Source organism: Pseudophryne corroboree, chromosome 12 (genome assembly GCF_028390025.1).
Source record: "Pseudophryne corroboree isolate aPseCor3 chromosome 12, aPseCor3.hap2, whole genome shotgun sequence".
NCBI classification, from domain to species: domain Eukaryota; kingdom Metazoa; phylum Chordata; class Amphibia; order Anura; family Myobatrachidae; genus Pseudophryne; species Pseudophryne corroboree.
In genome coordinates this window covers 41,966,795-41,988,149 of record NC_086455.1, presented here as the reverse complement: position 1 = coordinate 41,988,149, position 21,355 = coordinate 41,966,795, and the positions used below count along the sequence as shown (strand labels likewise).

Here is a 21,355-nt window from a genome sequence, read left to right as displayed (position 1 = left end):
ATTAACCTGAAACCAGAATTAAAGACTGTACTTCACTATATGTAACTTTGCTTTACTTTTGGGTGGATACAAGTCCTCATGATTGATATGCACTGAAGGATTATTCGTATGGACCTTTAACCTATCAGTAGCGCCAGATAAGTTTATCCTCCTTTGTATTTACAATCACTAGGTGTTCAGGACATATCCCTTTTCTGGTTCTCATCCTACTTATAAAGTCACTCAGTGTTCACTTATCTGAATCCACCTCCTCTCCATTTCTGCTAGCAATGCTCAGTCTTCATTCCTGCTTTTCTCAATCAGTACCATGGGGCTAATTATTTATTAACAGTTTCTTATATAGCGCAGCAAATTCCGTTGCGCTTTACAATTGGAAATAACAATGATATAACAAACAGTCATAGAATCTATAGAATTCATACCTGATCGCTGCTGTGGGTGTTTGCATGCGCATTCACCGGTGCCGCAGTGCACCGGCGCATGGCAGACATCCAACGACTATCTTAGCCCTGCAATTGCCTCTGCCTGATTGACAGGCAGAGGCGGTCGCTGGGTGGGAGTAAGCGGGACAGCGGCGTTAAGCCGCCGTATAAAGGGAGCAGGCCGGCCAACGCAGGCATGGCTGGATCATGCCAGGGGTGGGCAGTGTTGGCTGCGTCATGTCACACGCAGCCGCCGCAACCTGGGCAGCGACGAGTAGCTCCCGGCCAGCGTGCAGGATCTGTGCTGTCCGGGAGCTCCTCCTGAAGTACAAAAGCATTGCTGCTGTGCGATGCTTTTATACTTGTGCGACGGGTCAGGGACTGACATGCGGGGCGGGCTAGCCCTGTGCTGGGCGTCCACCCGCATGTCAGTGTGACTGGTCGTAGCTGTGCTAATTTAGCACAGCTACAATCAACTCTGTATCGCCCCCACGTCTCTTTGAAAACTTATCAGCTCTGTACGTGGATGACAGTCAAATCTACCTATCCTCTCAGGATTTGTCACCATCTGAATGGCCCATGTTACTGAATGTCTTTCTGCCATTTAATCTTGGATGTCATCTCAGAATTAATATTTCCACAGGCCAATGGTAGTTAACCACCTGATATCTCTATCAATGCAGATAACTCAACAATTAACTCTACTCCTCCAGTTCACTGTCTAGGTGTCATGCTTGACTCTGCAAATAGATTAAATGTCAGGAACAAAAGACAGTTCAAACATGTAAACTGAATAAAATATCCAGAACAGGGATGTAGTTATGTGTCACAATACCAACGCCGGGATCCCGCCCCCTCACAATCCCGACTGTCAGCATACCAACTGAAGCGACTATTCCCACTCGTGGGTGTCCACGACACCCATAAAGTGGGAATAGAACAACCCCCCCCCCCCCCCCTCGCCCCCATCCTTTCCCGCAAGCTATCTAAAAGCCAGGATCCCAGCATTGGTATGGTGACTGGAGGTCTCCCAACCACCGGTCACACACCCAACCCCCAGAACATGACCATATCTTATACAAGATACTGCAAATACTTTAATCAATGCTCTCATTATTTCCCACATTGATTATTGCAATAGTCTCATTATTGACCTTCCCTTAAACAGACTCTCACTAATACAATACAATCCTCGCTAAATATTCGTCGTCTGCTGCACTGCTCTGTCAGTCCTTCCATTGGTTGTCTGCAGTAGCGGATCTTGCCACAGGCAAGCAGGACTTTTGCCCGGGGCGCCGCCTTCTGGAGGGCGCATGGCGCTATCCGGAGGGCGCCGCACCAGGGCAAGATCCGCTGCTGCTGTGTGCCCCCCGCTGCCCCTGGCCGCTGGGAAGGGAAACTAGACGCGTACGCATCTAGTTTCCCTTCGTGGAGAGGTCCTTTACTCTACGGTGCGTGATGTTGTCATCGCGCACCGCACATCATTTCAGTCTGTACAGGGGGCGTACATGACCATGCCCCCTGTACGAAGCCATGCCCCCTAATGCTGCCCGGGGCGCCAGAAGCCCCGGAACCGGCCCTGCTTGTCTGTATTCTAGAAAATTCAATAAAAATACTTTTACTTACACATAAGGTTCTGTGGAATGCCCTCCCATGCATAAGACTTTCCTCTAGTCCCCAAACCTTCAAGCATTCCCCGAACACTTACCTCTTAAAACAGCTTAACAGATTCCAGAACCTAAGTTATCCTACCCACTTACTACCCCTCTTTACAGTCCACATATAACTTTATATATTTTCTTTTTCTATGCTTTCATATCCTCCCGACACTTGGCCCGCCAAAAAACAAATGCAATCTGCCTGAACCAATATGCAATATGTTGTACTTATCTTATGTCCTTATACAATGTAAGCTTGCAAGCAGTGCCCTCATGCCTCTTTTTCTGTGTATACTATGGGCCCAATTCTGAGTTAATCGCAGCAGCAAATTTGTTAGCGGTTGGGCAAAACCATGGGGTCATTCCGAGTTGTTCGCTCGATGCCGATTTTTTGCAACGGAGCGATTAAGGCAAAAATGCTCATGGTATGCAGTGAGCATGCGCTAAGTATTTTAGCACAAAACTTAGTAGATTTACTCACGTCCGAACGAAGAATTTCCATCGTTGAAGTGATCAGAGTGTGATTGACAGGAAGTGGGTGTTTCTGGGCGGAAACTGACCGTTTTCTGGGAGTGTGCGGAAAAACGCAGGCGTGCCAGAATAAAACGCGGGAGTGTCTGGAGAAACGGGGAGTGGCTGGCCGAACGCAGGGCATGTTTGTGACGTCAAACCAGGAACGAAACGGGCTGAGCTGATCACAGTGTAGGAGTAAGTCTCGAGCTACTCAGAAACTGCTAAGAATTTTCTATTCGCAATTCTGCTAATCTTTTGTTCGCTATTCTGCTAAGCTAAGATACACCCCCAGAGGGCGGCGGCCTAGCGTGTGCAATGCTGCTAAAATCTGCTAGCGAACGAACAACTTGGAATGACCCCCCATGTGCACTGCAGGAGGGGCAGATATAACGTGCAGAGAGAGTTAGATTGGGTGGGGTGTATTTAAACTGAAATATAAATTGCAGTGTAAAAATAAAGCAGGTCATGGAATGGGAGGGGGCATGCCAACGGCGTTAGAACTGCGTTGCTCGGACCGTTGCGGTGGTGGGCTGCAGCAGCTGCTTGATGTCACACACAGCCAGGACGCGGCGGGTAGCCACCCACCAGCACAGCTAGAATGTGCACTAGATGCGCTGGCAGGGAGCTACTTGCTGGGTGCAAAGGCATCACCATCCTGCGATGCTTTCGCACGTGTGCGGGGGGGAGGGGAGGAGGGGGGGCAGTGCCAGACATGCGGGGCGGACTAGCCCTGTGCTGGGCATCCCCCGCATGTCTGAGAAAACGATCGTAGATGTGCTAAATTTAGCACATCTACGATCAGGTCTGAATTAGGCCTTTCAGCAACATCCCTACCACGGAGTGACAGGATCCCCCCTTTAAGAAGAGTTTACCAGGCCTGTATATATTATATGTATGTAAACATTTCCATACCTTTACAAGGGTGTAGTATATCTGACCGGCGATCAGGGGACCGCCGGTCAGCATACCGACGCCGGGATCCCGGCGGGGAGGGGCGAGTGCAGCAAGCCCCTTGCGGGCTCGGTGGCGACCTGCGGTCGCCACGGGTTCTATTCCCACTCTATGGGTGTCGTGGACACCCACAAGTGGAAATAGTCCCTGTTGGTCGGTATGCCATCCATCGGGATAGTGAGGGGCGGGATGTCGGTGGAGGTCATGTGACCATCGGTCTCCCGACCACCGGTCACATGAATACCACCCATACTTGCCTACCCTCCCGGAATGGCCGGTAGGCTCCCGAAAATCGGGTGACCCTCCCGGCCCCCCGGAAAGGTGGGCAAGCCTCCTGCTTTCCCCCTCGGCCGCCCGCAGAAGTGAACAAGTAGGCGGGCCGAGGGGGTCCGATGACGTGATTCGCGCTGAATCGCGTCATCGTAGCTACGCTCCCCGCTATGCAGCGCCTCGTTTCTCGGCACAGCACAGCGGGGGGTGGAGTCACGATGACGCGACCCTGAATCAACGCCCCCGGACCGCCCATCCTACTGCCGGCCACTCCACCGAACCACCCGTCCTGCTGCCGGCCACGCCCCCATTCACCTACAACGCTGCCTCCTCCTGGAGGAGGAGGCAGCAAAGTAGGTAAGCCTGATACCACCCCTTTACAGAACATGTGATATGGTAAATAACATTTTCATGCAGCAGAGCTGAAGTTATTAGTCGTTTTCAGCATCACATTCTCTCTGTGGTTTCCAGGATTAGTCATACAGAAAGAAACTGATGCGTATGAAATTTTTATCTTTATTTGTATATAAAGCTAGTATCTCTTTTATATAACACAGACCTTTACTTCAGGATTAGAGGTACTTTTAACCCCCACCAGATCCTGACCTGTCAAAATAATCCTTATCCTATCAGCAGAGATTGAACCACTATAGTGACCATTAAGCCTCTGACTTCTTCCCTCTGTACAAATATCATATTTTCTCTCCGGCCTACTGCAGGTTAAAAACAGGCTTAGCAAGAACACACACACAAAAATTCCCTGGGCGTGTAGTCATTAACCTACATTGCAGAAGAGATATTCCTCCAGTGCAGCCTGGTCATACAGACTCCACCTGCCTGCAAGACACAGGCACACCTCTCCAACTTGTAACCGAGAATCCAGTCAGCTAGAAGGAAGTAATCACAGTGATAGCGCTTTCTTATAACCCTCATATACAGATGCTGCTTTGGAGAATTGGAGATCAAGGTAAGAAATTTCCTACTAGAACAATCGTACAGGTCTCATTCTCATAAAAGAACATGAATCTTTGCAAAATCTTCACTGTATTGTTTAGTCCTGCTGATGTTGAGCTACAATTAGACATACAAGGGTTGTTAGAGGCTGCTGTCACCTGAGAAACTTTAATTAATCACATAGGATTTAATCAGCTCCCTTCAGTGTTTATGTTCCTGGCTTTCCATAAATGTTCGAGGTTAGTGTGTAAAGTGCATGGGAAGCCGGAATAGAACGACGATCTGGATTTATACGGGATGCATTAGTGAATGTGTGTCTACAAACACAGTTACAATATTCTCTGTAAATACAGATTCAGTAACAGAAATAATTCCTATTCATGGTGTGTCCGGCATTTGTTATCCTTGTTTTAAAACCTATACCTCTGTTTTTCATACTCCGGAGGAGAGGTATCAAGCCTTGGTGGGAAAAAGTGGAGAAGTTGTCCGTAGCAATCTTCTGTCATTTTATAGACTGTGCTAAATAAATGAAAGAAGCTTTTTAAATCTGAAAATTATTATTAAAATGCAGTCTGGACCCTTTCCTCTATGAAGTTAGGTTCCCCCCGAGGATATTTGGCCTGCACACAGAAGGACCTGAGGAGGGAATAGACCACCAAGGAGCGGAGTTTAAATGTCCTAGTAAAAAAATGTATCGTGCTGGAACCTTAATGCGTAATAGTATCTGCAGCCTGAGGCGACAGGAAGTGGGACTGACACAGCACTCTGCTGAGTCCTATACCCCTTTTCCACCTGAGTACCGGGTCCAATCCGGGATGTTTAACCCGGCTACAACCCATGTCGGCCCCGCCGGTTCCACTGCACTTATTAGACACGGGTTATTCCCGAGTCGGATCTGTTTCCACTTAACCCGGGTAAGCTCTGTAAAAGCCTATTGATGTCACTCGTTACTCAGTTCTGAAACACGGGTAATGACCGTTTCCACTGCACAATACCCGGGTAATTACCGTGTTCAACCCAGGTAGATATACCCGGGTAGGATTCCAGGGTCACTCAACCTGTGGTGAGCCGTTTCCACTTACTAAAAACCTGTGTTGATGTGCGCCCCCGTGCAAAAACACGGGCAAATTAAGCTAGTGGAAAAGGGGTATTAGTTACAAACAGAGCCCTCCTTTATATGGACCCAATTTAATGAAGGACAAGGACCACCTACCAATCCGGCAGAGGGGGGTGGGATATTTTGGCAAAAACATATTTAAAAAAAACAAACTTAACTGACGATTTTTTTTCCACAAAAAAACGCTCAGAAATTGTTGTTGTTTTTTTATGAGTGAATAAGGTGAACACGAATTTAACCCTTTCCAAGATGATTTTAGTTTAAGAAAACAAAGTTTTTTTTTTAAATTATTTGTATTTAAATCATTTTTTCAAACATCGGAACATCGGTCATTAACATCACAACCATCGCAAAATTACTTTCTACACATACACAGCAGGGGCTTGGGGGGGTTGGTTTACACTTCCCCAGTGGCTGCTACTGTCTGCAGCCGCTGGGTTAGGGTCCTGCTGTGCTGACCAGTCAGCAGTGATCGGCAGCACTGCAAACACTGGGGGAGGATGCAGGGAGGCAGAGGGAGCTTCCGCTCCCTCTGAGAGCAGCAGCGGAGGGAAGTTTCCGTTCCGTGCAGCTGCTAGCATCCTGTGCGACCAGGTCAGATAAAGCACTTGCTGGTATGGTCGCATCTGATTCGACCATGCCAGGCAAGTGGTTAAACATGCCAGCAAATACACTCTTTTAGGGGTATATTTACTAAAGTGTGGGTTTACAGAAGTGGAGATGTTGCCATAGCAACCAATCAGATTCTAGCTATTATTTTGTTAGAAGGTGCTAGATAAATGATCGGTAAAAACTGATTGGTTGCTATGGGCAACATCTCCACATCTATAAATCTACATTGTAGTACATATACCCCTTAAAGTCTCTAGTGTACTGTTTCCCAAACCCAGTCTTCGTGGCCCATTCACAGTCCAGGTAATAAGGATATCTATGCATGAGCACAGGTGGCTTAATTATCACATCTCTCAGTTTGATTTACCCACCTGTGCGATAGCAGGTATATTTACTAGGGTCTGAGTTTGCAGGAGGTGCAGGATGTATGCCGAGAATGGCTGTATTTTTAAAGCGGCAATCATTTACGAGGCAAAACCAACCTGGTTTTGCCTTGTAAATGATTTCCGCTTTAAAAATACGCAGGGCCCAGGGCTATTCCCACACATGGGTGTCCACGACACCCATATAGTGGGAATAGAACCTGTGGAGAGTGCAGCGAAACACTGAGCCCGCAGCGAACCTGCAAGGGGCTTTGTTGCGCTTGCCCCCCTGCGGCCGGGATCCCAACCGCCATTCACCCAACCCCAACCCAATGCTACATTTAATATCACACAGCTTCGGCGTTATAAGGTCACATCATGAGGATTAGTTGAAATTAGACTTGCTGTAATATTCCTTTGTTCCGGGACATATATGAATTACACAGGTTCTGTGGCTGGCTAAATTCAAGCCTGCATTTCAGCTGGTTCTAATCAGCCACAGAAGCTGTGTAAATCATAGGTGTCACAGATGAAAGAGATATTATGGCAATCCTAGTTAAATCTTTCTTTTCTGCTAATTTGTAATAACACATTTAAATAAAAGTTCGAATGATTTACCTATTTTTGATAATGGGATGAGGGGAAAGAAGTAGCCTGTTGCACCATTTATAAATAAGTGAAATCTTCATTTAAATTTGTCACCCGGTCCCTATAGGTAGGTATGTTTAAGTTTATTAATCAGATGCAAAGACTGTGAGTTAAGCTATAACCCATACCAGCCAATCAAGTATTTATTATATACCACACAACGGAGGCACCCGTATAGTGTGAAGAATCATTACTGCTAAAAAAGAAAAAAAATCTGTTCATTAGAATGTGTGTGTGTATATATATATATATATATATATATATATATATATATATATAATATACTGATCTATATTGAAAGTGACTCTGTGATGTCACTGGTTACCACCGATTCAAAGGCCACATTTCAAAGCTGTGTCAGAACCTACGTTTCAGAACATTTCAAAATGGCTGCAAAAGTCTGTCAGGAGGACCAATCAGAATCCGTAGTCTCAGTGATATACAATGCCACACATCCCTGGTGAATGGCACTATGGGTAGGGTGAGTTTTCATAATACCAGGAAGTACTGCTTTAATGAATATTAGTTGTGCCCATATAATGGTAACATTTATGCTGCATAGGTACACTTAATAGAGAAAACAAATAATGAGTATGCGCTCGTTATACTGCACTTTTGTTCCATTGTAGTTCATGCAGGGCTGGTTTTTAAACCTCTGGCAGCTGAAGAGTTACAGGCAGGAGAATCCATTATGAAAGGCAGAAAGCATCTCAATAGATGTGATACAATAAGCTACTGTACAGAATTTTGCCTTGGGCTGTATGGAACAACGTATCTGACCAAGAAACCATCTGATATCAAAACTACAGTACTTCTTCCTTAGTTCTAGACAGCAAACATTTCCCCAGAGTCTCTTAGCTATAGAGCTGTTCCCAGGTTGCTAAGCAATTCTCCAGCTTATGCTAACACCAAGTTTCCCTGAGAGTGTTTTTTTCTTTTCTTTACCCGAAACCATAGTCATGTCGTCGAAAGAGCAATATGCTACGGAGGCGGTCAAATTGGTCTCAGAGGGCATTTTAGTGCATGGGTGTCTCTGATAAAACAAAGGCGTGCATTGCATCACAGGGAAACATTTGTGTAACCAAATTATTTTCTTTTTATAGTCACCTCTCTGTGTAACATGTCCTCTGTTATAGGAGAACAAACTAGCAATAGAAAATAAGTTCTTTTGGCATGCTTAGGACAGGCTTTTCCACACGTGGTGTACTGGGTCTAAAACCCAACAAACCTACGAATAAATTTGCTGATTTTCTTTTGCCTAAATCCATATTGGAGGTATGATAAAGAGCTTGGCATTTTTCCTTGGTTTGTTTCTGCTGCTGCTATTGATTTATAGTTCTGCACCGTGTCCTGTGGCTACCATGGTAACCACAGCCACATGGCACACAGTGTAGTTAAGCTGTAGAACACCACTTCTCCCCACTCTTGCATCACATGACTTTGGTCAGGAATCCTTGCTGCTTCAGCCTCTTCCCGGCAATGGCATTAAATGATATGATCAGTTGAGATATTGCAACCTCTTCATGAATCAACAGTATAAGTTAGGTGTCATCAATGCCGACGATGACTGAAAGTTGAAATGACATAATGTCGCTATTTGGAAGCCAATTTTTATATGAGTTTAGGGTTAGGGGTAGGCTATGGTTCGAGTTAGGCTTAGGGCTTACTTTCCTACTTCTGAAAAAGCATTTCAGGGAGATTATGAAAGTAACACCTATCAGCGCAGACATGTACTGCTACATCTGGGTGGCGTGTCATGAAAATGGCTTACTGTACATCCAAATGTAAATGTGCCCCAAAGTTAGTAAAATCTATTTGTTGAAGAAAAGACACTGATATTTAGCAGGATATGTCCGTGTATTGTGTTTTGCAAGAGGTTCCAAATACTGTAAGTGGCCACGAGAAAACGTATTTAAAATGCATTGTAGCCATAGGGATCATTGTGCCTTATAACCAATGCAGGGAATTGGCACTGACGATCCTATTTGAATGTATATAATCTCTGAGTGATTTCTTTTTTCCCCCCAAGAATGTAACTACATAATGGGGATAAAATGTAATCAGGTAGATTGATGGACTATTCAGGGAGTCAGGCAGATTGCTGCTATTTCAGGGAGTCTCCCTCAGAATGAGGGAGGGTAGCCAACTATGGCTTAGGGATACCCTGCCAATGTAAATCTGCATGGTCCATATGTCACCGGTCGACAGTCCGGCAATGTTAATATCAACTTCTGACATGTCGACCTCCTGTCCGTGTTGACGGTCTGGTCTCATCATTCTGAAAGTTGACATTCTGAGCATTGACAATTCATACCACAACCGAATCAACTATTTAGCCTTTAACCTGCAATTAGAAGTGTATTATAGTAGGACAATTCCTTAACATAGATATATTTATGTCATACGGGATATAATAATAAAAATGAATAATTTTATTTATATAGCGCTCTTTCTTCAATAGGACTCAACGTGCTTGTAGTTATAATGCTGATCCTGGCGCTGGTATGGTGACTGCCGGGATCCTAATCGAAGGTCACCCATACCCAACCCTTCATAAAGACCTCTCCGCATTCTGAGTGGGGTGCATCAAGCATTGCATTGTGAATACGATGCATCCTGCCACTCATGCATATTGGTGTTTATTAATGCCATATGCATGTAGATATCAGCAAAGGACAGCTCTCCCGAGTCCTTTGCGGTATGGGGACTTCAAGTTTATGACCTGGGAATCCATCTGTGCATGGTTGATTCTATTTCGGAGTGGGAGAAGGGACCTTCTGACGTATCTAGGGGAGGAGACACGTCACCAGGGGGAGGAGCTACGGAAGCGAACAGGGTACCCGAAAAGTACCCTCGCGGGCTCGCTTCGCTCGCCACGCTTCGGGCTCGGTGGCTCGCTCCGCTCGCCACCTGATTGCTAAAGGTAATAGTTGGTGGCGTGGATAGTAGAGGAACTATCCCGCTGGCCTAGCTCATCCCCCTTGTGTCGTAACTCCTCCCCCTTACGGAAAAGGTCCCTTAGCCCACTTGATTCTAGCATCTACCGTCTGTGCATGTGTCGGATGACACACGCAGCGCTGGAGGTGCTTGGAGGAGGGATCTGATTGGATCCTTCTCAGAGGGCAATGCGAAAAGGACCCCATAGGCTTCAGTTCCAAGCTCCGGAATGTATTGCCTGATAAAAGCATTTTCTGAGGTTTGCCGTTTTGAAGCATCCTGCCTTCTGTCTTGTTGTGAATGTAAACAAGTCACTTGGCCACATTGCAACATGTTACAAACTGAGCAGAAGTGTGTTGGTTATGAAACCTTTTATCTTTGTGGTCACCACAACATGAACTACAGGACTTCCTCTCCCGTAGAGTGTTTTTCTCCAGAGATGTGACCGCTCTGTGTATGTGCAGTGCTGTAGATGTGTAAGATGCACTGAAAGTATCTCTCAAATTATCTTTCAGCAGCACTTTTAGAAAATACATCCTTTTTTTAATTTACTGACAAGTCAGTGTATTTATTTTCCTGTTGGTTCAAACATTAAAGTTCCTTTCTGTATAGTGTGGTTGTTAGGCACCAAACCATGCAGGTAACATTTGTCTGTATCAGTTCATGAGATTACAAGGAAGTGATCTTCATGGTAACTCTTGTGTTTAGGTTGTGTCTATGCACAGGTTACTATTCCAAATAGTTTGTGACATGGACCCAGGGGCTTATGGGAAAGGTCCTCTCCACAAAGGGAAACTAGACGCTACCCTTGTGTTTATACTGCTACACATACCTCCCAACTTTGAAGGGGGAGGAAGAGGGACCCCTGCGTGACCCAAAAAGGGGGTGTGACTTGCCGTGGAAGGGGAGTGGCATCTGTCGAGTGGGCGTGGCCGAGCGCCACGGACCTGTTTTCAGCATTTTGGGGGCGTGCCCAGCGCTCCCCAAGCAGCTGGGCAGCCCCCTGCTCCCCTCCCAGCATTGAATAGATGGTGCACGGCATCTATTCAATGATCACCGGCTGCTTTGCAGAGCAAAGCAGCGGGTGATGAAAGCCTCCCCCAACTGCACCCTGCCCCGCTCCCCCCCCCCCCCCCCCCCCGCGGGACAATGCGACCCGCGGGAGGGACAGCGGGACAGTGTCCGAATAGCGGGAGTGTCCCGCTGAAATTGAGACAGTTGGGAGGTATGGCTACATGCGGTGTTTAGGAGAGAGGAGATTCTGGGCCTGTCTGAGGCACAGGCAAACCACACGTGGGCCCAGATTTATCAAGCTTTGGAGAGTAATAAATTGCACGGTAATAAAGTGCCAACCAATCAGCTCCTAACTGTCATTTTTCAAACACAGACTGTAACATGGCAGTTAGGAGCTGATTGGCTGGTACTTTATCACCGTGCAATGTATCACTCTCAAAGGCTTGATAAATCTGGTCCATATTCACGTAGAGAGATGATACTTGATGCTGCACATGTGCAAAATATTCACATTGAAACCTTTCCCGGGATTAATTATTTTTCAATCCCGATTCCCGGGATTTAAAAAATGGCCCAGGATTGGCCACCCTACTGGGGATGGAGCAGACATTGTGGTGGCTATGACTTTATGAAACGCGTAGGGTTCTCTAACATAATTTTGCTCTCTGTGTGGATCAGACATTTCTAGTTACAGGGTCTTTATTTCTAATTACAGGCCAAGAGCTAGAAGTTGAAGGACCTTCCTGCCAAAAAGAGATCATTTATGAACTGGACAATATATATTTTCTCAGATGATTTCAGATTAGTGTATGTTAAAATCCATGAAGCATAATGAAGGATGGCAGTGATGCTACTGCTGTATGCAACAGTGGTGGAAAGACTGAGACCGTTCTGCATGTACCATCTAGTATGGACAATGTCTGCTTAAGAGATGAGCCTATAACGTCCCAATGTCCATATGATGATGTTAATACGGATAAACTATTGCCGGAGTCCACTAGCACATGGGGAGACTTCGAAAGTTTTAATGAATTTACTCCGCAATCGGAACAATTTTACTATGCAGATGAATCATTCTGTTTGGACTCTTTTGACACTATGACTTTAACTGGAGAGGACTACACTGAGACAACAGATGGCCAAGCCAAATGGGATGCCTTTAACCTGGAAAATGTGGTATGGGCTTGAAAAATGTAATTGGTGTTTAGCAATATTTATAGTATTTTAATTCTTGCTGCTATACTTATTTATATATCTGGATTTAAATACATGTAGTCATAACATTTTCTTTGCTTCATTGTTCTTTAAGAGAAAGACTTAGCTATGTGTATTTTTTTTTTAATCATATCCTTCTATACAGTCTAAAAAAAAAAAACAGGAGTCTCCCAAACCTGGTGACACATTCTTGGTCTTCCAGGCAGTAGTTATGTTAGCTAGCAACCTTACGCATGGGCATATCTATAATGGTAGCAGGGTGTGTGGAGTACACAGCCGCCTGGGTCCAGGGCTTCCATCAGAAATTGTGGGGCCCGGGACTGACTAAACAGGCACCATATTAAGTCCCCACAGTAATGCCCCCGTCACCAGATTATGCCCCACACAGCAATGCCCCGTACACCATGTTATACCCCCAAATGAATGCCCTTGTCACCATATTATGACCACACAATAGTTATGCATGTACCTGCTCGTTGTCAGGGGTTCTGCTCATTGTCAGGGGATATACCCCCCCCCCCCCCCATGATCGCCGCTGCTGTGAGTCTGCTGCTGAAGGTCAGCCACCTTCATGCTTCAATCTAATGAAAACATCCCTCCCAAAATGGCTCCCGCCTCAGAGGAGACAGTTATTACAAATTCTAGAGGGCTCCTCTAGTATCTTCAATAACGGTCTCCTCTGTGGCGGTGGCCATTTTGGGAGCAACATTTTCAATACAGAGCTGCAGGAGTATGGGAGACGACAGCAGGAGCAGCGGCGGAACGGCAATCACTACACAATACACAATGAGTAGGAACGAGGTTGGTAGTCTCACCCAGTGCATATCTTGTGAGATGTATGCATACCTGGAGCCACTGCTCCAGGATGAGTACCTCTGCACAAGATGTGAGCAGATGATCACTTTGGAAGCCCAGGTAACTGATCTAAAGCAGACCATCGCAACATTGAGGGAGATCGCCAATCTTGAGCACAGTCTGCAGATCACTGTGGATGCAACAGAATGGGTCTGACAATGTGGAGGAGGAACAGGTAAGTAGCTGGGTTACGGTTAGAAGGGGCAGAAGGGGGGGGGGGGGGGGGGGGAGGAGAAAGAGGAATGCCAGCTCTGAGCTACTAAATTCTAGCAGATTCGCCAGAAAAGTTACTGTGGACGGCAGAGCAGATTTGGATGACCAGGCGGTAGCTGTTTACTCTAGCAACCAGAGGAACATTTACCCTGGCAAGGAGGGGAAAACTGTTAGCGAGGTACCTAGTCAGATTGTGGTGGTAAGGGACTCCATTATTAGAAAAACAGATAGGGCAGTCTGTTACCAGGACCGTGATCTTCGTAAAGTATGTTGTCTTCCGGGTGCTCGGGAACGACACATCGCAGACCAGGTAGACCGATTATTGGGAGGGGCTGCGAAAGACCCGGCGGTCTTGGTGCACATCGGCACGAACGACAAAGTCAGTGGTAGATGGGATGTCCTTAAAAAAGATTATAGGGATTTAGGTTGTAAGCTTTAGCAAAGGACATCTAAGGTAATATTCTCCGAATTATTACCAGTGCCACGCGCTAGCCCAGGGAGACAGAGGAAGATTAGGGAGGTTAATGTGTGGCTGAGAGATTGGTGCAGGAAGGAGGGATTTCACTTCTTGGAGCTTTGGGCAGACTTCTCGGTTAGGCGCCATCTTTTCTGTCGGGATGGATTGCACCTGAACGAGGAGGGGGCAGCAGTGCTGGGGGGTAGGATGGTTAGAAGGCTGGAGGAGATTTTAAACTAGGTGTCTGAGAGGAGGGAACAGAAAGATTGAATAGTATACTCAATGTGAATAGCAAGGACGGGTCCGCGTAGTAAGATCGATGAGGGTGGAGAAGAGGGGAGGAGAAAAAAGTGCTTAAAAAAGAAATTAAACAAAGTTGTAGATTCTGGTAATCCAATCTACAAATAAGAAGTGTCCTTCAAGGCAAAAAAATTATAAAACAGGGTTAAGAGCTAATAATCTAAAGTGTCTATTAATAAATGCAAGAAGCCTATCTGGCAAAATGGGAGAATTGGAACTATTGGTAATGAGTGAGCGATATGGTATCATAGGTATCATGAAACATGGTGGGATGAGTCCCATGATTGGGCAGTAAATTTGGAGGGCTACACACTTTTCAGAAAAGACAGGGAAAACAAAAGGGGTGGAGGAGATTGTCTCTATGTTAACTCCATCCTCAAACCATACCAAAGGGAAATTGATTGCGAGGGTAGTAACGATCACATTGAGTCATTATGGGTGGAAATAAAACTTGGGGACAAATATACTAAGAAACTACTAATAGGGGCATGTTGTAAACCACCAGATATTAGTGTGGCTGCGGAATCGCAACTCCACCAGCAAATTGTAAAGGCAGAAGCAAATGGTGATATGTTGGTTATGGGGGACTTTAATTATCCTAACATAAATTGGTCATTGGAGTCATGTAGTACAGCTAGGGGTAATAGGTTCTTAAATATACTAAAAGATAACTATCTGCCCCAAATGATTAAGGAATCTACTAGGAATAACAACACACTGGACCTGGTGATAACAAATAATGTGGAGGCAATATCTAAAGTAAGGGAGCCGTTGGCAAATTGCAATCATAATATGGTCACATTTGAACTGTGTTATTGTAAACAGCGTTATATGGGTTCGACTAAAACCTTTAATTTTAGGAAAGCAAATTTTATTATGCTCAGGCAATCTATGAAGGGTATAGATTGGGACCAAATCTTTAACGGTAAGAACACTGCAGAAATGTGGGATACCTTTAAAATATTGCTGCACAAGCTCATGCACGAGTACATTCCCTTGACCAGCAAAAGCAAGAGGAGCAATTTTACACCGATGTGGCTAAATAACAACGTTAAGTTATTAATGAACAGAAAAAGGCGAGCATTTAAAACTTTAAAATCTGTGGGGAGTAATGTGAGCTTCCGCTGCTACAAAGAATGCAATAAATTGTGCAAAAAGGAAATTAGAGCAGCTAAAATAGAAAATGAAAAACGAATTGCGAAGGAAAGTAAAACTAACCCAATTTTTATTTTCAAGTATATCAATGGTAAAAGGATAAAAAAGACACCATAGGACCACGTAAAAATGACCTAGAAGTATTGTTAACTAGTGACCATGAAAAGGCAGAGATATTGAACACAATCTTCTCGTCCGTTTTCACTAGAGAAGTAAATATGGAGGAAATTGAACAAGTTAGTGCAAAGTATAATTAGCAGGATTATTTGTGTTTAAGTGAAGCAGAAATCAAAAAGCGATTACAAAATATTAAGATTAATAAATCTCCCGTCCCGGATGGACTGCACCCAAGGGTTCTTATGGAGCTAAGCTCAGAGTTAGCTAGGCTGTTATACTTAATCTTTAATGCTTCAATAGCAACTGGCATAGTTCCCAGGGACTGGCGTATTGCAGAATGTTTTACCACTATTTTAAAAGGGAATTCAATTTAATCCTGGAAATTATGGACTGGTAAGCCTGACTTCTGTAGTAGGAAAAATATTAGAAGGCATATTAAGGGATAGCATTCAGGAATATCTGGGTTGCTCAAACATAATGTGTAAGAACCAGCATCGCTTTGTAAAAATTGGACATGTCAGACTAACTTTATTAGCTTCTACGAGGAAGTGAGTGCAAACTTAGACATGGGTAATGCGGTGGATGTGGTCTTTCTAGATTTTGCGAAAGCCTTCGACACAGTTCCTCACATGAGGTTGTTTCGTAAATTAAGGGAACTTGGGCTTGGTGAAAATATTTGTACTTGGATCAAAAATTTGGTTGGCTAATAGGGAACAGCGAGTGGTAGTCAATGGAACATTTTAGGGTTGAACTGAGGTATTACGTGGTGTACCACAAGGATCTGTGCTGGGACCTTTACTGTTTAACATATTTATAAATGACATAGTAAATGGCATCGAGAGTAAGGTATCAATTTTTGCAGATGATACTAAGCTCTGTAGGATAATTATATCAGATCAGGATGTGGTCTTTCTTCAAAGCAACTTAACTAAACTGGGGATTTGGGCAGCCAAGTGGAGTATGAGGTTTAATATAGAGAAATGCAAAGTAATGCATTTCGGGATCAGAAACGAACAGGCAAACTATACATTGAATGGGGTAATTCTTGGAAAGTCAGTAATGGAGAAGGATTTGGGGGTGATCCCTAGATAATAGACTTAGCAGTGGTGCCCAATGTCGTGGTGCTGCAGTAAAGGCCAATAGGGTATTAGCATGCATAAAACGGGGAATAGAGACTAGAGATGGAAGCGTAATCCTGCCATTGTATAAATCACTGGTATGGCCCCATCTGGAATACTGTGTACAATTCTGGGCTCCTCATTATAAAAAAGACATAGTAGAACTAGAAAAGGTGCAGAGAAGAGCTACTAAATTGATTAAAGGTTTAGAGTCCTTGGAATATGAGGAAAGGTTAGTTAAGTTGGGAATGTTTACACTAGAGAAAATGAGTCTGAGAGGGGATATGATTAATATCTTCAAGTACATGAAGGGACCTTATAGGGATCTTTTCGGGCGATTTACTTATCGAGAGATCTGTACACAGGACACGAGGTCACCCTTTAAAGTTGGTGGCGAGGGAGTTCAACACCAAACGAAAGAAGGGTTTCTTTACCATACGGGCAGTTATGGAACAAACTGCCGGAGAAAGTGGTAATGTCTGAATCTATCGTTATGTTCAAAAAAGGTTTAGATAAACTTTTAGCCGAAAATGGCATCCAAGGATATCATCTGTAAATAGCACTATAGGTTGAACTCGATGGACAATGGTCTTTTTTCAACCTTAACAACTATGTAACTATGTATACTATATCACGGGCATTGTGGTATAATGTCTCAGGGGCATTGCAGGGTTTGGCATAATGTATAATGGGCATTGCAGTGTGTGTCATAATGTGTCACAGTCATGACTGTATCATGGGCATCATACTGTATCATGGGCATTGTATGTGCTATAATGTCTCAGGGACATTACAGTGTGTAGCATAATGTATAACGGGCATTGCGATGCATCGCATAATGTGTCACAGGCATTACGGTGTATGGCATAATGTGTCAGGGGCATTTCGGTGTGTGGCATATTGTGTAATGGGCATTATTGTGTGTGGCATAATGTCTAAGGACCATTGCATTATGTGGTATAATGTATACTGGGCATTACTATAAGGAGGAAAAATGACAAATAATGTAAGGGGCATGAATCAGGATTATTATTTTTTCCTGTGGTGGCCAACATCTGGGCATCCAGGTTGCAAAACTGGGGTATAAGGAAGTCTTTTCCTGCAAAGCCACTCCCCTTTAAGCAATGCCACACCCATTTCAGAAAGGCCACACCCCTTTTGAGGTGCAAGCAGATTTATCACTTTACTAGTGGCAATCATGGGGGGGGGGGGGGCAGAGAATGTTTTGGCTCGGTGGAGAAAAATTTCTTGTTACGCCCCTGCCTGCAACCATACATTACAGTTACCTCTCCATAGTACTGCAGCATTTGCTTTCATTGTTGGTACTCTGCCTCCCTCACCCTCCACCCCTGCGCCCCATAAAAATATGTGTGTAGAGGGGCCACCTGAAAATGTTGCTGTTTACCCCGAACTTTCAGTTATGACCCATCATTGTATAATCTGTGTCACACAGCCCTTTATATTCCATATGTGTCCCTTATTAAAAAATCATCATCATCCTTTTATATGGCATCACAAGGGTTGTACATAAACAAATGAGTAAAACATGAAAATAGTGACTTACAGTGCAAGACAATGCAGGACAAATACATGGTATATAAACACTTCTGCATCAGCCCACTGACATCACTAGCTCTCCCAGGTTTGTCCCTCCTGAGTGGGTCATGTTGGAAGGTATGCACAATCTAATATACACCCCTGATGTAAGAGATATAGTACGTTTGAAGAGGAAGATGAGTCAGGCAATGAGGAGTGGAAATAGGCTATAATCAGGGAGGCCAGGTAGGAGGAGGTTACAGTAGTCCAGTCTGAAGATGACCAGTGAGTAGATGAGGATCTTCGTAGCATAAAGGGTGATAAAGGGTCTGATCCTTGAAATATTTTTGAGATGGAATTGACAGGACTGTGAGAGGTTCTGAATGTATGGTTTGAAGGAGAAGTCAAGGATAACTCCAAGACAGCACGCTTGGGGGGGAAGGGGGGATAAAGGAGATGGTTGTGTCATTAATAGATAATTAAATTGTGGCAGGTGAGGTTGTGTGGGAGGGTGGGAAGATGACCAGCTCAGTCTTAGACAAGTTTAAATTTAAGAAAGCATTGGGACATCCAGGAAGCGATATCAGAGAGACAGTTGGAGATACAAGTGAAGAGAGAGGGGGAGAGGTCAGGGAAGATAAGGTAGATCATCTGCATAGAGATGATATTGGAGACCAAAACAACTGATGAGCTCACCTAAAGAGGACGTTTAGAGGAAGAATAGAAGGGATCTAGGAACAGAATCTTGGGGGACACCTACTGTTAGTACAGGTGGGGGTAAGTGGAGTTATGTGAGGAGACAGAGAAGGAATAGTTAGAGAGATAAGAGTATAGATAGGAGAGGGCTAAATCATGCAGACCAAGGGAGTTACGGATTTGCAGGAGGAGAAGGTGGGCCACAGTGTCAAATACAGCAAAGAGGTCAAGAAGAATGAACAGAAAGTAGTAGCCCTTGAATTTCACAGCAAGGCAGTCATTGCAGACTTGAAGACAGTTTCAGTGGAGTGGAGAGGATGGAAGCCAGAATGAAATGGGTCAAGCAAGGAGTGTGAGGAAAGAAAGGCAGTAAAGCGGTTGTAGATAATGCGCTCAAGGAGTTTGGAGGCAAAAGGGAGGAGACACACACTGACTGAAGCATCCCTACGAGCACTGTCTGCAACGGCCTCGTTGGAAGCGCAAACCGGAGCTCCGTTTATCCGCCAGCCAGAACCGAGACTGTGCCAAGTCCAGTGGCCACATTGGAAAGCGGTAATTGGGAGCAATATAAATATATACCCGCCTGCCAGAACTGAGATTGCACTGAATATAGTGCCGGCGGTGGGTGCTTACACTGACAGCCACAGGGACGTGTATCTCTCCGGGTGTCTGCACCGCTAGACATTCCCGCAAGTTCGGGTAAACCACTATACAGCAGCAATCCTCTGCACTGGGACGCCAGGAGCAGGAGGATTGGAGAGACCTTTTTTCCTTGTAAAATTGTCAGTATTTGTTACAGTTTGACACACTATTTAGCAGATCGCAAAGGGTCTGTTTAGTGTCAAAAGAGTTACATTGTTGCTAATAATTATACAGCGCTAGAGGTTATCTAATGCTTCCTATTTGAGTGTGTGGTATACAAACCAATTCCTTGATTTTATAGTTTTTAAATGTAATAAATTGTTTATCAATTGAAGTAAAAATTTATTTATTTATAAAGCAGATTCTATGGTTATTTATTTCAGTTTCGAGTATAAGCAGACACCTAAACTTATTGTAATTTAAAGGCATACAATTACACAAAAGCGCACCACTTCTCTTTGTTTTTTGTTTTAAATTGTCTGAGGATCTAGCTAATCCTTTAGTGTGTGCAGCTGGTGGCTAATTAATGAATTACTGCTGACCAATTTGCGCCGGGATTTGGGGTGTATCCCTCTCCAGAGAATTTTTGTAAAAGGGAGGAGAGAGATGGGTCGATAGTTGGAGAGAGTAGAATCAAGGGTAGATTTTTTTTTTTTTAAGAATGGAGAGACAAGGACATGTTTGAATGCACGGGGGACAGTGCCTGATGAGAGGAAAAGATTGAGGAGGTGGACAAGGTGGGAACAGGCAGATGAAGAGAGGTAGTGGAGGAGGCGGGAGGGGATAGAGTCAAGGGTATTGGTGGGAAGGGGGGGATTACATGAGGGTCATGACTTCATCTCCAGATACAGGAGAAAAAGATGTCAGAGTTGGTAGGATGGATGGGGAATGGTGGTCTGGGAAAGGAGGGGGGTGAGGTGCAGAGGGACAGGTGGAATGTGATGTTCTGATGTATGGAATCAATTTTAGGTGTGAAGTGGGTGGCAAAGTCAAGGGTTCTAGTTCTGTATATAATTCAAAGTTTACTTTATATCCTATATATTTTTTAAATCTTTCCATTCTCTCTTATCTAGCTGCAGAGTACAGAGGGGTGTGAATCTATATTTAAAATGAGCTTTCCAGCTATGCCTGTGTCAGAGACAAGTGAGGATGTGACAAACCTGTCTACGCTGATGACATCATCTAATGAAGAACACCTATGCAAACTAATAAGGACTCGTTTATGGTAACTTAATCAGTTTATATTTCAATATACTCCATCTAGGAGAAAATGTTTTTTCTGTATGTTATGATGTGAAAGGTGTTATTTAAAAGTAGTTAGCCCTTAAAATTTGACCAGTTATTCCATATTAACCTAGATGTATTCATTGAGATGACTACAGGGCACATTTACTAAAACTAATATAAAATGTGAATCTGGCCTGAAAATGACTCGCAACACGGTCATGAAAATGACCGCTTGCATTTATGAATGTTGGGTTGCTGGGACAGAGCTTCCACAAAAGCTCTTTCTCTATGAAGGGCTGGAAGCATAGTGATGGCTACCACTATCACTTTGGTTCTCTGTTCAGACCTCGCGTGTGTACTGCGTGT

At 44.4% G+C, this 21,355-nt stretch overlaps 1 protein-coding gene across 2 annotated transcripts in view; it reads left to right on the top strand.

The window, feature by feature from the left end:
- Positions 1-21,355, top strand: part of LOC134979908 (uncharacterized protein CLBA1-like) — a 51,819-nt gene that overhangs the window by 21,257 nt on the left and 9,207 nt on the right. Inside the window, exons 1-3 of one of the 2 annotated variants that reach the window (XM_063946527.1) lie at positions 4,475-4,781; positions 12,174-12,634; positions 20,836-20,987. In XM_063946527.1, coding sequence (XP_063802597.1) covers positions 12,290-12,634; positions 20,836-20,987 — 497 coding nt within the window. In that variant the 5' untranslated portion in view covers positions 4,475-4,781; positions 12,174-12,289. Of the gene's footprint in view, positions 1-4,474; positions 4,782-12,173; positions 12,635-20,835; positions 20,988-21,355 lie in introns of those variants that run through there. The other variant, XM_063946528.1, reaches the window with a different exon arrangement.